The 18459-nt window shown below is 38.6% G+C and overlaps 1 protein-coding gene across 1 annotated transcript in view; it reads left to right on the top strand.

The window, feature by feature from the left end:
• The window catches only part of FAM83B (family with sequence similarity 83 member B), a 56247-nt gene extending 41387 nt beyond the window's left edge, over positions 1-14860 (top strand). Inside the window, exons 4-5 of the mRNA XM_064447892.1 lie at positions 4118-4242; positions 6261-14860. Of these exons, the coding sequence (XP_064303962.1) occupies positions 4118-4242; positions 6261-8619 (2484 nt within the window). The 3' untranslated portion in view covers positions 8620-14860. The remainder of the gene's footprint in view (positions 1-4117; positions 4243-6260) is intronic.
• The last annotated feature ends 3599 nt before the right edge of the window (positions 14861-18459 follow it).

The following is an 18459-nucleotide window of genomic DNA, read 5'->3' as shown; positions in this document are numbered from 1 at the left end:
TTGAGACCCGAGTATCCACTGCACACATCTCTCACACTGGAGGGTTTTTACTGATAAAAGTAAATGTGTAATGCTGAATTATACTTCAGAATTTTCAATCATGCTTATGTGGCTCTCTCTGGGAAGATAGTTGTGCAGTCGTACATAAAAAGAGGTTAGAGCTCATTTCCTGTTCATCATTTGGGTGTCATTTAACTGGATAGCCCTGATGGCCATCCTTAAACTGAAGCCACTGGAATTTTTAAATGTCCCTAAGTGTCTTACATCCTTCTGTTGGAAGAGGGCGAAGGTCCTGTGTCTGGCTTCAAAAATTTCCTAAAACATAAAGTCCTTGATTAAATTATTCTTCTGTATGCATCCACTGGCAGTCGCTGACAAAAACAGGCTACAGGACTAGACAGACTTTCCATTTGACTCGCTATGGCCAACTTACATACTTTTGTGAGTCCCATCAGGCTAGCTGGGATCTGCCATGATGTGTAGTTTACAGTTTGCCCGTGATTTTCCTCTCAGGATTCATAATGGAATTATTGCTTTACCCACTTCTGCAGTGATCAGTGACACGCTACTGTTAGCGCTGTTAGCAGGGGAGTCCTGTAGCCTGAGGGTGAAACCAAGTAGGAAGGTGAAGCCCAGCATTTCATACCAAATGGGGCTTGCAATTCAGTGTGAATATATTTACTGCTTCTAATCCTAAGTGGAATGCATTTTTATTATATATCCTCAAATATTGTCTGTATTTTGGGCACCCCTGGCACCTGATTAGAGGGTTTGAAGTAGGTGAAGAATGCCAGATGAACTGTAGAGGAAAAGGAAGTGTTATGTAAGAAAGGTGAGTATGATGTCTGGGACATGCCTTTGTAATGCGGCCGTGTTCCTGTCTTTGAGTGGATGACCTACCGAGACAGGGAAAGAGTTGGCAGGATTAAGGAAGCAGGATAGAAAGCTGCAGGAGGAATAATACTGAAGAGAAGGAAAAGAAAAAGGAGAACAGAGGAAGCAGTGACTATGTTTGTTTCTTTAAACAGCAATTTGATGTAAATTTTGTTCCTTTTTTAGATATGTCTATTGAAGTTATATTTCAACCTAAGGCAAAGCTTTTTTTTTTTTCTGTATAGTATGGTAATTTGCAAGCCATTACCCTTGCTTGTGCCTTCAGCGTTCCAGATTCCCAATTGATATCCTGTCCAGTACCAATCAGGCCTTATCTCAATAAAATTTGATGTGTTCAGCTGGCCTGTCTTTAGCCCAGCATTACTTGTTATGGTTATTTGAAAATGTATAAGTTGCCTCTCAAGTTATCTTTTCAAATTATAATGGTATAAATATAATTTAATATAGTTAAATATAAATCTGACATGCAAATAAAATTACATGGTATATAGATTTGGGTAAAACGGTCACTGAAGTAAATGCAAATTTCATGACTAACTCTTGACATTTTATAGTAAATAAGATTTTACTATTGTGATAATCTTTAGAATGGGTGATTTCCAGTACTTTCTTTTTTCATTTTCAGGAATTACTTTTCCCGCACTATTTAACTTTCAAATAAAAGCTTTTTATTTAATTGCTTTTACTTAAAGCCTGAGTAGCTGCTGGAGAAAGAATAATTTTCCTCAGTGGGATTGGCTTGTTCAAAGTTCCACAGAAACCACACTGGAAAAGCAGGAAAATTGGGCTGTTATTGATTCTTTTTTAGCTGTTTCTGAAAATAGACCTAAGCATCTACCTGTATTTTCATTTCAGAAATTTTTACCTTTTAAAATTTTACAGCATTTACGATAATACTTCTTTTATTGATCTAATTAAGAGAGAAACTTTATGTTTTGTTTCTAGCACATTTGCAAGACATTTAGGTCACAAACAAAAATAATTTTTAAATGCTGCCTTTGTAGATTGCAACTGAGTTGCATTTTTGTTCAAACACAGCTTGACAAAAATACTAAGTAAAAACTCACCTACTAAATAAAATTTAAAGAACTTGGATAGCTTGAGTTAAGCCATAATTTGCCAACTCAGCGGCTTTTTAAGTGTAGCTCTTGCTTCTTTGATTTGATTTTTCTTTTGAGAAAAGTTTTAAGATACCAGCAGTGAAATATCTACTGATTTAGAAAGCATGTGTTATTTGGAAATGTGCTTTCGTTTCATGGATTTTGGATATTCTGTTTGGAAGGATAAAGCTCATTGGATTGTAGTGGACACTGTCATTTAAACTCCTACAACCTCTCTCTGTTAGAACTTTATATGTTTTAGGTAAGTGCTCCCATAGCCCGTAAAGGTTTATGTAACTGTATTGCAAACTTATCATCTTTATAGACTGGAATTTTAAATACTTTTGCAAGTTTAAACATCTCTAAAGCTTCCTGAGGACAGGAGGTGGAAAGGGAAGTGCTGATCTCTTCTTCCTGGTATCCAGTGACAGGACACGTGGGAATGGTTCAAATGCACCAGGGGAGGTTTAGACTGGACATCAGGAAGCACGTCTTTACCAAGAGAGTGATCAGTCACTGGAACAGTCTCCCTAGAGAGGTGGTCGATGCCCCATGCATGTCAGTGCTTAAGAGGCATTTGGACAATGCCCTTTAACAATATACTTTAACTTTTGGTCAGCCCTGAAGTGGTCAGGCAGTTGGACTAGGTGGTCATTGTAGGTTCCTTCCGACTGAAATATCCTATTCTATTCTATTCTATTCTATTCTATTCTATTCTATTCTATTCTATTCTATTCTATTCTATTCTATTCTATCCCCCTGATTTTGCTGAATTTACCCTGTAAACAATCTTACTCATTTTGCATCATGAACAGCCCTAATCCATCTCTACCTGGCCTTTACAGAGCACATCTCTGCTGTGATTTTCAGCCTGTCCTTGCAGCAGCCCAATGAAGCAAGGCATCTCTCAGTATTCACAAGTCTTATATTCCACTATTTCCATATATACAGTCTAAGTAATAAACCTATAGATTCTGTTTTCTTACTGTCAATGCTAAACTACGTATTTCACTCCCTCTGGAATACTTTTAAATTACCACACATAAGTGTTGCTAGAACAAATATTACAAGGCTAGAAACTACAGTAAATATTGTGATCATTCACAGCTATATTCCAAGCTATTTTTATGTCTTGTGAAGCATTTTGTATCTCACAGACACCTGAGGTAGCTGTGCATTGAATGTAGATTTTTATTTTTCTATAATGATTTCTGATAAATTCTTTCATATTTATTCTGCATCCATGTAAGAACTTTTTGAAAATTATTATTAGTACAGTCCAGAAGGTGTTGTAACACTTCTTTTGAATTTTTTATTTCTAGGAGCTTAAAAACCCAAGTGACAGTAGAGAGGAAAATAAAAGAAGACACTGGCTTAGATGAATCAATTTCATCCACAGTCTGGGAGAAAAACTGACCACATTTTTGAGATCCAACATGGAAAATTTCCCAAGTGCAATTTACTGAGTTTGCATGAGTAAAACATGAAGTTTCTCAGTAGAATTCAAACTTAACTGCTGTGTAGAGTTCATGCTACCTATGCGTGTTGTGATAGCACCTCTGAATTTAGAAATGTGATTGATCCCATGGCGTGAGGCTGACTGAGAAATCTTACTGGTGGTAAAACTGCAAGGGATTCGGGTGCCAGGTGGTATCATTCAATGGATCATCTCAGAGTGGGGTGTCTGTATTTCTAGATATAGCAGCCTTGTTCTATTAAAATAAGAGTGATCCTGGCTCTTTAGATGTCTCTGATTAGCTGAGATGCTTGGAAATCTTATAAATATTGTACATCAGATTATGAAAAGAATTTTTTGTTTTACAGTACAAGACTTCTTTCTCTTGTCAAAGACTTCTTGTGCAAGAATCTCATTTCTGGGAGTGGTGGCTATGGAAGAAGAGGAATTTCATTTTCTGTGGCCTATGGAATCTCACTGGTCTTGAAGACAAAGCAATAACTTGCCATTTTGGGTGCCTAGAGTACAAGTTTGATTTACTTCCCTGCAGAGTTTATTAATATGCAAGAATATAACTCTTCTCCTACAGTACCTCTGGCTTTTAACCCCTGGATGCTAAATATGGAATATAGTATACTAACTAAAGTATTCCAATCGTCTTTTTCAGAACATGAGGGTGCGGACAGTAAAAGGACAAGATTACTATTCTAAAACAGGAGCAAAATTCCATGGAAAAATGGAACAAAAATTTATTCTTGTTGACTGTAAGAAAGTCATATATGGTTCTTACAGGTAAGATCAGTCACTGAGTTGGCCGTAGAAAACCTGTCATCTCTGTATTTCTGTACCTCTGTACCTCTGTACCTACTACATATTTGTTTTTTTCTCTATTTTTGAAAATTCTTCCAGGGAACTCCATGGGCAAATTTGATTATCTTTTCTGTAATTTAACAAGTTATCATAGATACTTATTGCTAACTAGCCTAACACGGAGCCAGATTTTGAGATCCTCTGTTAGTTTTTCACAAATAAGAAATAAAGGATATACGTTCTGCTATAGCTGAAGACTTGCTAAAAAGGGAGAAGAGTCCTGATTTGTCTTATATTGTCTGAATTATTCTTGTTTAACATTCACTCCAGAAAAGGCTGCCAAAATTATTTCATAAGCTCTCTTGGATAGTTCCTCCTCCTAATAATCTTCTAAAGCTAACATTATAGACCTATTCTATGGCACTCTGTAGTGTATCACAGTCAAATTCAGAATAGCCCAAGCTAAGCTGACATAGTCTCTCTTTATATTTGGCTAAGTTTCTTTATTCTACTTTCCATTTTATTTCCAGTGTATCTGTGCAAAGCATAGGCTGGAAGACCTTACAGCTTTGCAGAGCTGGAAAAAATCTAAGTTAAAGCAGGGACAGTTTTATCTCACACATTATTAAATATTTTCCTTCTTTTCATGCTATACTTCTCTCCTTTGGCCTACTGAATTCGTTTCTGCCAGCGTAATGCCTGGGTGCCAGGTCCACAGCCACTGACTTTGATAGATTTCCACCATTGTATTCTTTCAAAAATCTGGCTTTTTATTTCCTCTGAGACTTGACCAGCCCCAGATTCAGACTGATGTATATAAATGGTAGTGAAGTAAGTGACAAGTTCATAAATGAATCAGCGTAAGAGAGTTCAGGGAGAGTCTGCCTGCTTTGACATCTGCACACAGTATTACAGTCTGTGAGAATGTGATAGTTTTTCTCATTTCATTTTGAAAAATAACACTGCTTTAAGACCTGGCACCACAGGGGCTGGAATCATCAATTTCTGTAGAAATTAAGCTTATTTTGTGAAAGAATCTAGTGATTTATAACAGGAAAGATGAGTCTTTCTGAATTCTTGCTCTCTGAACTCAATTTAAAGTTTAGGTTTTTACCAAATATTACAAAATATATTATGCTTAATTGTAAAAATTAATAGAAAAACCTCATGCAGCATGATTTGATTTAATCTCTGCACGCTATTATATCCTGAAAAATACAAAACTAACGAAAAAAAAATCAGTAAGCTATTTATGTGATTACAACAAGCCTATTTTCTAACATCCAGAAGACAAATGCAAATAAAACAAGTTCATTGACTTAATTTTTTCACTTTTTTTTTCATGAAAATAGGACTGCAAAACAAATATTTTCTTTTTTTGCAATCTACAAATTGCATGCTTTCAGCACCATTATATTAGGCTTGTTGAAACATCCTTAATGTACATGTTAATGTGTTTTATCTCATTTTGTAGGTGTAAAGTAGCTATAGCTACTTAGCTTTAAGCAAGTGTTCAGCCTTTCTAAGTACAATAGGAAAGAGGAAAATTTCCTTAATCAGAATACCATCATTGCAATTAAAAGAAATGTTCATATCCAATCTGCTGTGCATAGTAGAAAATTTAACTTTTTAACAGTTCTGAGATGCATCTTTTTGAAAATGTGTTTAGAGTGAAGTACATTCGGAACTGTTGAAAGGTATTTGTCCTCCACTGTTCTGCATTTGTGAATGCTTTTTGCAATATCCACTTTTATAAGGGCAATTAAATAGTTACAGACTCATTCCTGCTCCCACTGAAAGCATTGGAAAGTCTCCAGCTGGGTTCGACTGGTATTAGCTTAGACCTTCCAAATCCAAATTCGTGCCCACAGTTTATTTATTTGTTTAGAAGGCATTTGTACAAAACACAGATTTGTGTAAAAGCTTTCATATCAAGAAGGACCAGTGCAAAAGTTTAGTCCAAAAGAACTGTTTCTGATGGTCATTTGTTCTTCTTTCAGCTTTATGTGGTCATTTGAAAAAACCAACCTCAGTATGGTTCAAGTTATCACAGGACAGCTGGTTGAATCCTTTGATGAGGAGTTCAGGACACTGTACGCCCGTTCTTCAGTTCCTAGTTCATTTGCCCCAGAATTAGTGCGGGTAAACAGTCGCAGGACACTCTGGGATAATGATACATACCAACACTCAGTGTCTTCCTTGGCTTCAGTTTCTAGCCAAAGAAACCTTTTTGGTAGGCAAGACAAGGTTCATAACATAGATCCTGTTTGTTGGAAAACGCGTGGAAGATATGCAGTAAATGAAATAGATAAATATGGCTTGAGAAATCATGCCTATAATACACAGCCATTTCATCCAGGGTTTAATATGCAAAATCCAATCCAGCAGTATCAACCTAGTGAAAAAAATGAGCACTGGAAGAGACATAGTTATGCTGGGGAGAAGCCAGAAAGGACACCTTACCTGTTGCTCAACAGAGCTATTAATAGAGCCAACAATCCATCAAATACTTGGAAAATGCCATCTGATAGCCTTAGTATTGTTTCTTCATTACGAGGAGGGTATGCAAATAATTACAATATGCCCCAGCAAAGTTTTGCTGATCAGTTTTCACGACCAAAGGTAAATCTTGCAGAAAGAAATTCAATTGTACGGAGGTCTTTCAATGGGACAGATAATCATATCCGCCATCTGCAGCAAAGGATGCCAACACTCGAACATACCACGAAATCATTCCTACGTAACTGGCGAATTAAGACGTATTTGAACGATCAATCAGATTATCCAGTAGAGTCTAATGGGTCGGCATTGGGTGACAGATATGATAGCTATGACACAGCTGAAAATATTAAAGCTCATGCGCTATATTCTCATTCTCGTTTACGATCATCATTGGTGTTTCAGCCAACTTTACCTGAACAGCAGGAAGTAAGCAGCTGTGCAAGTTCTTCAAATTCAACTATAATTGGGTCAGAGGGAAGTGCAACACCTAAAGGAACATCTAATCATGCTCCAAGTGTAGTAAATGGAACAGATAATGTTTCAGAAGAGCATAGCACAAATGTCACACTTAAACCAGATGCACCAAAAAAACACAGAATTCATATTGCAGACAACGCAAAACCTAGTGTAAATTCAAATCCAACGGGTGACTCATCTCTCTACTTGTACACAACACTGTGTGCAGACAAACATGCAGAAAATTTGAAGAACCTTCAAAACGAAAATATGTTAAAAAGGAGAAGTTTTCCCATGTTTAATTCAAAGTCCATATTAGACCCTAGTGCCAACAAACATACATCCAGTTATGTTTACAGCACATTGACTAGGCATAGACTTAAGCAGTCAATTAATCCAAAACTTCCAGAAGACACACTCAAGAGCTCTAAAAGTTTGCACAGCGTGACCAACCACTTACCACAGGAGGAAAAGAACCTCAAAGGAGAGCTAAAGAGCCCGACTGCTAGCAAGGCAATCTCTATGGCTGCTCTCACTGAAGCTAGCAAAGAGGAGTCTTGTAAGGATTCCACATCAAAGAAAGAAAGTAAGAATTCCCCAAGTTTTCTAAAGAAAGGATCCCAGAAATTGCGTTCGCTTCTTAATCTCACACCGGACAAGAAGGAAAACTTGTCAAAAAACAAAGGTCCTGCCTTTTACAGAATATGTAGTAGTTCTGACACGTTGGTTTCTGAAGAAGAGAATCAAAAACCAAAGATTTCTGAGAATAAGACAGATTCTTCCCCAAGGAGAAAGAGAAACACATCATCAAATTCTCAAGGTAGCTTAAACAGAAGTAAAGAAGATGTCACTGGGAGCCCAACAAAGTCTCCAAAGTCTCCAAAGTCACCAAAACCTCAAAAACCTCCATCTGATGAAAGCAATAAAAAGTGTCCCCTCTTGTGCCCCCTTGAAAGTAAGTTCATAGAAATTGCAGGAGATGCATCTACCCCAAGATTTAATACGGAACAGATTCAGTATCAAGACGTAAAGGAAAACACCACAAATACTACTCCTGAAAGTGTCCCTGTTTCTACTCTTCAAAGAGCAAGTTCAGTGACACCACAGCTGGCAAACTCAAAACGCCAAGAGGAGCTAAGACCTCGTTTGAGTGAAAGGCGTGTTTATAGCCGCTTTGAGCCATTCTGCAAGATGGAAAATGCTAGCCAACCTGCAGGAAATGCACTCAACAGCAGTTCACATCTCCCAGATATCAAAAGCAAGACCTTAGGGAATAATTACGGCAGGAGTAATCACATGGTCAGCTACAACTCAACTGCGTATCATCCATTGCAGCCTAATGAAAACAAGCTGAGAGGATTTATGCAAAAGTTTGGGAACTTCCTACACAAAAGCAAGTAAAACTTTTGTTGATTATGTTGAAATACAGCAAGACTAACAAAGCTGGATATAATCTTAACTGGATAAGACTGACAGGCAACTTTTGTAGAGCTTTCTTGGGTTTCTTCTTGGGTCAAGGACATTGGAATGAATGTACATATTTTTACATAATTATTCTAGGATTGTTATACTTAAGTCTTTACAGAAATTCTGTGTCCAGAAGATATCTCAAGGGTTGTTTATAATGTTTATATTGTAAGATTAATTTTATACATTTTCCTTGTGAAGAAAGTATGTACTACCATATTGTAATATTAAGTGTGGGGGGAGAAAATGATGGAGTATGTTTTTAAACTTCAAATAATATTGTTTCCAAAGATTTCCCCTTTAAAAATAGGATAGCACTAGGAATAGTGGCTTGCATTTTTTTCAGCATTTATGTACACGTTCGAATGATAAACCCAAATGTTAATGCATTGCATGATACTTATCTTTAAACTAATTTTTGAAAACCTCTTTTAGGCTTCATCATGTTAATAATTTACCCCATAGCATCTATTGAACTGTTTGAGCAGCAGATGGATCTATCTTACTTTATTGAATTTTCCATGTAATATGATGTTTTTCTGAAGTATTTGGCACATAGATCTTAAAGTGACCTTAATCTGAGCTTTCATAGACTTGTTTACATGGTTAAACTAGCGTGAATGTAGGATGAGCATTTAAAAAGCTACTTATAAAATAAGGTGCCTTGAAAATAACTTACAGCTGTTTTAAATTTCAGTGGGTTATTTGCATTTGTATAACATGCCAGTATTCTCTAATGTTTCTAAAAATAGCTTTTTATTACATTTTTCCATTTGGTGTTTCAAAAAAAAATTGTCTGTGGACTTCCATTTCTCAGGTAAGTTTTTGAGTTTCACATGCAACAGTCTCTTTTAAATGTTGCCAGATATATTTGCAACTCTGACTTTAATAGCCTAGGTTTTTTGTAAATAAGGTTGCAAGTGCTGAGACTAGGCACGTGAGAAAGATTGCAAACTCAACCCTGCAATGCTGCCTTATGTCAGGGCGAATATTGCAAGGTCAGGAGCAATTAGGCATCTAAAAATGAGATTCATAAAAGTCACCACATGAAACAATGAGGCACATCTCCTAAGCCAAAGAAAGTATCATTGAAGGGTGATAGTAGCAAGTGTTTAACCTTAACAGAGACATTTAGGAACCTAACTACAGTCTAAGGGACACATTTTTGTTCATCTGAGCCTCTCAGTCATAAAATATTTCCTGATAGTAAGTGTCTATGCCAGGTTAGTGCTTACAAAAAACACAGGCAGGGTGTTTGGGCCAGCAGCACGGCATCCACTTCTCATCTGCAATGTGCAGCCAGGACATCCAGCTGGCTCACACCCTCCTGGATGTGTTTTGTCTCTTAGGAGAAGGCCATAATCATTTAGCTGCAAGATGCTCTGCAACGGTTTTGTTCCAAAATCAGAAACTTGGGAATATTCATTGCTGAAAGCTTATAATCCTTACACAGGTCTCCATGTCTCAGGAGCATGTTTTAGGAGACCGCTTCACTCTGAGATCTGGAAGGTCCTACAGCATTCTATGGAGAAGTCCCACCAGGAAGGATTTGGCTTTATTCTTTAGAAAGACACACCAAAAAGGCATTTCATTCACCAGCTCGATTGAGTTCATTTATCTCTTCTACCTGCGGCCCTGGGAAGAGATTTGGCAGAGAGATCTACTCACCAAGAATCTAGCTCCTGTCAACTCACCATAGTTAGTGATTTCAGTGAAGCAGTGGCAGCTTTTTGTTCAGTTTCTCAGCAACCTTATTAGGTTGATGCATCATAGCAATTACTGTTTCACTCTGAGGATGGTATTTATTTATGAGAGTAGCAGTCTTGCATCTCAATTCACTGCTGAATGTTTAGGTCCCCGTTTACCTGCGCCCATGGAAGACACTTCACAAATTTCTTCATGAACACTGGTCACTTTGTGCACTCCTTGCTGAAATGCCATAGTCAGTATTTTTCCCAAATGAACATTTATACTGAAATATTCTGTCCCAACAGAGGTAGCGTTTTGAGATCCAAGACAAGGAATGTCTCCTTAGTGCTCCAGGCATATTTTCAATATAGGCATAACATAATTCCACAGCTATGCAGCCAAGGGCAATGCAATACTGTACTTTTGATAACTCTTAATATTTTTAGCAGGGCAGACAGTAATTCAGGATGGTGCCTGAGTTAACAGTACAGCAAAGGAACTTAACCAAGATGCAGGTGGTGCTAAAAAGGATGTTGATAGTTTTTAGGAGGATCTTTAGTTTTCCCTTATACTCTTTTGATCTCTGATATATACTTGTAGGCAGTACTATATTTGGAAAGGAAATGAGAGAGGGAGAACAAGGGTCTTGAGGCAAGTTTTGAAGTGACAGTGCTTTCCATTTTGTAGTAAACTTTGGGAAACATATTTTGATACAGTTTGGAAATATTTTGCTATATTTTTCAAAGTACATTGCTAATTAAGGAATCCTGAGAAGGCAGATATTTTAATTTACCAAGTCATCTATGTTTGTAGATATTTACTGCTGTTTTGTACCTACACAGAAGATGAAGAGCCTTTAGTGAAGAACCTGCTCATAGACTTAATAATGCAAAAAAAACAATCACAGTAGAACTAGCTTTTTTTTTTTTTTTTCATTTTCAGATCTCCCCTCAGGGAACCCTCATAGGAATGGTGCTACATTAAGGCCTGATCTAAGTTTAATTGAAATGAATGCAAAAGACCCCCACGGACCTCAGTGGAAGTAGGATCAGACACTTAATGTACAGACACCACTGTTTTAGAAATGTTAGAATACCGAATGCTGCTTGGGGAGCACGAGGCTCTGATGCCAGGGGAACAGCAGCCCTATGTCCTGGCTGCAGCTAGGGCTTTGAAAGTAGGGGAGTCCACTGGGGAGCTCCACAGGTGGTGCAAGTGCCAACTGTTATTTTGTTCCTTGCAGAATTGGGTGTTAAAGGTGGGAAAAAAAGGCTCAGCCAGTCCTATCTGATTTGCCATGTGTCTGTGTGGGAACCTAGCCGTTTCACAAAATTGAAAGGAAAAACATGAAAAAAAAAAAAAGATGCCTGCTCTTTGCATCAGCAGAGAAAAGGGATATGCACATTTTTGGACGGGAAAATAGAGTTTATATTTTTGAACTTCCTTTTCCCAAAGCTTGTCTTGATGTTTGTGCTTTTCTAAGGAGGTGCATTTGGTTCAATGTGTCCCTAATGTGCTCAGCACAACACAAGTTTGTTACACCCCACACACACCCAGTGCACTCCCAGTTTTGTAAGGCTGTGAAGTAATAGCTGTTGCAGTGCATGACGGTCATTTGGCCAAATGGCTTGGGAGTTGTGAAACCCATTAAAAATGACGTGTCATTTCCACATTAAATAAAACTCCATTAGCATCATAATAGATCTAGGAGGGTGTCTGTGCGAAAGCTGATCAGAGTTATGCAATGGTGAACGTGGCCCTCGGGAGCACCGTCGGCAGCGGAGGGCAGTGCAGCCGGGAGATGCAGGCCTTTCATACGGTGCCCATTAAATTCACATTGTAAATAAACCGCCCTTACATACGGTCATAATACCCGGCGAATAAATTGCTTCATTTCTTCAGCCTTGTAATAAACAGTTTTTACTGCCTCCCAGATTGCAAAATGATGGTTGTTCTCTTATTAATGAGCTTGCACTGCACTCTTTATTCATGCTAACAAACATGAATTAGATGGAAAGAAAGGTTAAGAAAAATTAAGAAAAATTAAATTTCCAGCTGTTTAATACAAGAGGGTAGTAGTATTTGTAACAAACCTTGAGAGAAACAAAAATCTTATCAGGCAATAGATGTTTGTGCATTCATAGATGAAAAATTACTATTCAGAGAAAAAACTGTTTGATCATTTTTCAGCTTTTTGAAATGTATTAGGAAATGTTGTGGTTTATAAAAGAAGTCATAAGAAAAGTAATACCAAAATCTGTTGCAAGACAATGTAAAAATAAAATTTAAAATGGCTCCACTAAGCTGTACTATAAATTTTTTTTTCATTTGTAGCATTACATGGGATAAGGCATGCAACCAACAAGTAGCTTTGCAACTGTGTAATTCAGAGAGATCAGTACAGTTACTGAGGTACTTATTGTAATTTATTCCCCTTATCAATATTCTACTGCGCAGTACAGTACTTGGAGTTTTTAAAGTTTGTTTTCATTTAAGTCAGGAGAGTCAGAGCAACACAAAGCTGCAGTAGTTCACAGGTAATTAAGACATGTTACGCCAGTTTTGTCTTCACTTGCGTGAGTGCATATCCCATTAGCGCCCTGGTGACAAGAGAGGAGACTGCAATGCTCAAAAGGCTGTCTTGTCATTTCATTCTTTATTTCATACAGGTGCTTACATATGTCTTGGTACCTTTCTGTAGGGTCTGAAATTTATCATAATTTTCAACTCAAAGCTAAGAGTTACAGTTAGGTCTCCATTTTTCACATTTTGATGTGACGCCAAAGACATGTTGCATGTTCTGAGAACTGTTTTCTGTATTGAGAAACAGGACGGAAGAAAACATTTGCTCTTGAACAGCTCAGAACAGAGCTGCTTTGCTGTTAAGCAAAGCCAGTAGTAGGGATTTCTACTTTAGTGATGTTGACTAGTTAAGTTTTAATCTCCTTAACCTCCTTCTTTATTGGAATGGTCACCTCCAGGTCAGTATTTAAAAGCAATTTTCATATATGTAACACATTAAAAAATGGTCAAGTTCTATTTCTGAAAAGCCAGGGGGATATAGGGTGCTAGATTCCCAAATCAATCTTTGTATGTATTGAAAATATCTTTGTATATTTCTGGAAGAGAATCTGATTTACTAAAAATTAGGGGAGATCTCTTTAGAAGCTGCTGTGAAGACTATGTGTCTTACTCCCACCATGTGTTTCGCTAAATAATGATTTTACGCATAAGTGCGAAAGTTAATTGGGAAAAATAATCACTTCTGATAAGAGGCCCATGAAACATGTTTATTTTGGTGTTGTTTCTCCCATATGTAAATACAGCTGGGAGAAAAATTTGCTTATTTTCTCTCTGAAGCAGACAAAATTTATGACAGTTGAAGTAGAAATATTTTAAAGACTACACACCAGTGGCAATATTTTATTGTGTTTGAGAAATTAATACAACTCATTTATTAGCATTCAAACACAGGTCTCTTATGTGTCTGTTGTACATTGTTTGTTCTTGCCTCATTTAGCAATCAACATGCTCAAAATCCAGACTGATTGTCTACAGCTTCCCAAGCCCTTGAATAATACTCTGAAGAACCAATCCAACAAGGCATTAAACACACACTTAGCTGTTTAAACTAGGCAGTCCAAGATAAAGCATAACACTAGGCATATGTGTGTGTTAGATTTTGGTGTGAAAAATCTCAGTGTAGTCCCAGCTGATGTATTTTGGAAGAGTGTTGAATATATGGTTTCATTCTTTTCTTTGGGCCATGGCTGATTTTGACCTATGGCAGCACCACGACGACGTCATGTCTGGCATGTTTCTTCCAAATATCACATATGCTAGTGTTACAATATCATTATTCTGGTTTCAGGGTTTAGATCAACCTTCCTTAGTGCAGAGTCTGTGGATCCCTGGTGATCCATACGATTTCAGAAGGTGACATGGAAGTGAATTCAGGTGACTGAAAAAAATGCAACCAGACAAAACAAAAGCATTTGCACAGATTTCCGCATACAGCAAAGGAAGCAAGTAAAATCAGAAGATAAAGTCGTAAGTGTACATTCTTAATGTACTTTTACCAGTTAAAAGCTGGTACACCAATGCTGCAGGGAAAAAAACCCAAAATTATCAGGTGCTCTTTGACTGAAAAAAGCTGAGAAACACTGACCAAGATGATGCAAAACAAGCATGAGGGGTGCTACAAGCACACAAGACCCAGAATAGATATTGCTGGTTAATTTCTGGGGGAAAAGAAATAAGGAATTCCATCAAGTTGATTTCAGTACTGAGAGATGTAGAAGATTATGCTTGTTTCATTTAAAATTGTTACTTGACATATAATCCTTATTATCAGATGGAATTCCTAGATTACATAGCAGCTATGTTATGGATATACTGTGTATGTACAGACACAAACCGAAAACTGTCTTGAAATAATTTATTACTTTTTTTTTTTTACCAAATAAAATGTTTCTTTTAAAGCCTAGCTCATTCCTGTGTTTTTTATTTTCACTGGCTGATACTGTTTTAACATGACAGAATCACAGAATCACAGAATGGTAGGGGTTGGAAGGGACCTCTGGAGATCATCTCGTCCAACCCCCCTGCTTGAGCAGGGACACCTAGAGCAGGGGGCACAGGAACGCATCCAGGTGGGTTTTGAATGTTTCCAGGGAAGGAGACTCCACAACCTCCCTGGGCAGCCTGTGCCACTGCTCTGCCACCCTCACAGGAAAGAATTCTTTTCTCATATTGAGGTGGAACTTCCTGTGTTCCATCTTGTGCCCATTGCCGCTTGTCCTGTCATTGGGCACCACTGAAAAGAGTCCGGTCCCATTGTCCTGACACCCACCCTTTAGATATTTAGAGCCTGTCAAGGTCTCGCTGAATGGCAGCACAGCCTTCTGGTGTATCAGCCACTCCTCCCAGCTTGGTATCAACAGCAAACTTGCTGAGGGGACACTCTATCCCATCATCCAGGTCATTGATGAATATGCTGAACAGGACTGGACCCAGCACAGACCCCTGGGGAACACCACTAGTGACAGGCCTCCATCCAGACTCTGCTGCATTGATCACAAACCTCTGAGTTCTGTTGTTGAGCAGTTCTCTGTCCACCTCACTGTCCATTCATCCAACCCACACCTCCTTAGCTTGCCTGTGAGGATGCTGTGGGAGACAGCGTCGAATGCCTTATGAAATCATGATAGACAACATCCACTGCTCTCCCTTCATCGACCCAGCTAGTCACACCATCCATCATAGAAGGCTATCAGGTTGGTCAAGCATGATCTTCCCTTGGTGAATCCATGTTGACTGTTTCTGATAACCTTCTTGTCCTCTACATGCCTGGAGACGACCTCCAGGATGAACTGCTCCATCACCTTTCCAGGGATGGAGATGAGGCTGACTGGCCTATAGTTCCCCAGGTCCTTCTTGCCCTTTTGGAAGATTGGAGTGACATTTGCTTTCCTCCAGCCCTCGGGCACCTCTCCTGTCCTTCACGACCTTTCAAAGATGATGGAGAGTGGCTCAGCAAGAACATCCACCAGCTCCCTCAGGTCTCATGGGTGCATCCCATCAGGGCCCATGGATTTGCGAGGACCCACTTTGCATGGTGATCTCTGACCCAATCCTTCTCAGCCGATGGTAGGTCTTCCTTTCTCCAGATTTCCTCTCTCACCTCTGGGGGCTGGGATGCCTGAGGGCCAGCCTTAGCAATAAAAACCAGGGCAAAGAAGGCATTCAGTAACTCCGCCTTCTCTGCGTCCTGCATCGCCAGGGCCCCTTCCTTGTTCAGGAGTGGCCCCACTGTGTCCCCAGTCTTCCTTTTACTGGAGATGTATGTAGAGAAGCCCTTCTTGTTATCTTTGACACGCCTTGCCAGATTTAATTCCAAGTGGGCATTGGCCTTCCTCATCGCATCTCTGCACACCCTGACAACATGTTTCATTTAAAAATTTAGAACATCTTTTTTAAAAATGCTGGCATGAGAAATGTGAAGCGCTGTAAACTGAGGTCTCAAAGCTGCTTTGTGGCAACATCACTGTTGGCAGAACTGCTGCACCTTCTACAGGACCGGGAGTCCACCCAAACAACAGAGAAAAGACCAAAGCCAACATCACTTTAATGTAAAATTTCTGGGATAAAATATAGGTAGTAATATGCTGGATCAAAAATTAAACGGGATAAGGTTAACTGTGTTAGAAGCCCATGTTTACTTTCATAACCTTGTATCACCTCCTTGCTCTGACATTTCAGATTTGTTTGCCTTCCTGTTAATTCTGCTTTGCTAGCTATGTCAGGTTCAATAATCTTTTCTGTGTCCTCCTTCCACCTCCACCTTAATTTTCTCTTTCCTATTTACATGAAACACCCTTCAGAAATCTGTTTGCCTATCTTGCCTTGTAAATGCTATTGGAAAAATTCACTTCCATCACATTGCTTGAGAGAATTAGCTTCAGACAACTCCATGCATGAGTGCATGCTGCTACTGAATGGCTAATGAGAAATTTATTCTGAATCCTGAATATTTGCTCAGTGCATTTCAAAAACCAGTGGGAAACATAGTAGCCTTTCTGAACAGCTTACAGTCTATATTTAGACTTAATGGAAGAAGGAAATGCAGATGAAGAGAGGAAGTGAAAAGTTAAAAAGACAAAGGTAACAATGAGACGGTTGCTCAGTTATCACATATGAAAACTGATGGTTGGGGTTGTGGTGATGTATGCAGACACACATGCATGTACCTCTATGCGTAATACCAAGGCTCCTACTTGTACAGGAACTTCTATTTACATAGTAATAGAAGTAAAATTCATCTTGGTTGATCGAGCTCAAAACTTTTCTCAGTTCCCACACACAAAAAGTCATTATAATTCCCATGTCTTCTCCTTTCCTTCCTGTTTTCCTCACTTAGGTCCTACTTAAACTTACCCTGCCAGCAACACTGCAACATTTCAGCATCAGGAGGTAAATATTAAAAAAAAAAAAATCCAAACCCTGTAATTTTCATAGAATCATTGAATCATAGAATAGTTTGGGTTGGAAAGGACCTTTAAAGGTCATCTACTCCAACTCCCCTGCAATGAGCAGGGTAATTCTATGGACATATCAGTTGGACTGAGTAGGAAGCTATGCTACAGCCAAATGAAGACAAAACTGATGGCTGTATGAGTTGGGATTTCTGGCAGTACTTGTGTGCCATTCATTACTGAAAGTTAAAATGTGCCAATTTTTGACAAAACATTGTTGAAAACTAGAATAATTAGAGTAAATTATGGCAGAATTACTTGAAACTCAATGAACTCCTCATAGCTGAGTTAGAGCTGCCGTCCCTTTTTGGCTGATGGGGAGCCCAAGGCTGCACTGCTCTCACACACTGGAGCAGCTATGGGTGCAGACAAGGGTGTCTCCACATTTTACTTCCATCCAGTTCCACTGCCTTGAATTTACCAATAATATGAGTGACTTAGAGAGTCCACTTCCAGGTGTGTAAACTGGGTCTTTTTTAGTGCAAGCACATACTAACTGAAAATCTTGCTTCTGTTAAATGCCTGTAAAATTTTCACTTTCAATATTGCAGATCTTTGTATATAATAAACAGCTTTTCCCTATGTATCTCAAAAATTACCAACTTTCACATTGTATTTGAGACACCCAGCTATTTTTTGTCTCAAAGTAGTGGCAGTGGTACTTGGGACACTGTATAATGACAAATATCAGTACACAGCAAGCACTTAAATAACAAAAAATGGTTAACCATTACTCTTTGCGTACAATGGCCACTTTCAAACCCATCAGCCACAGTCTTCTCAATTGTCTGTTCAACTTGCTCCTCACAACAAAAATATCTCAGTGCTCTCCAAGGTGGGACAGAGAGTCAGCTCTTACAGTTTAGTCCAGCTTTGTTGAAGTCCATGGATGCCTGCATCCAAGTGAAACTGAGAACAAGTCAATGACACAGCCAGGGCTAGGGGTCAGGGTGCTCTCAGAAAATCCTCATAATGATTTCTCTAATTAAAATCATTACAGACATAAATATAAGTGATAGGGAAGCAGCTGGTTGCCATATACTTACTCTCA

Source organism: Phalacrocorax carbo, chromosome 3 (genome assembly GCF_963921805.1).
Source record: "Phalacrocorax carbo chromosome 3, bPhaCar2.1, whole genome shotgun sequence".
NCBI lineage: Eukaryota > Metazoa > Chordata > Aves > Suliformes > Phalacrocoracidae > Phalacrocorax > Phalacrocorax carbo.
Note: the sequence above shows the minus strand (reverse complement) of the source record. Positions and strands in the feature narration are given on the sequence as shown.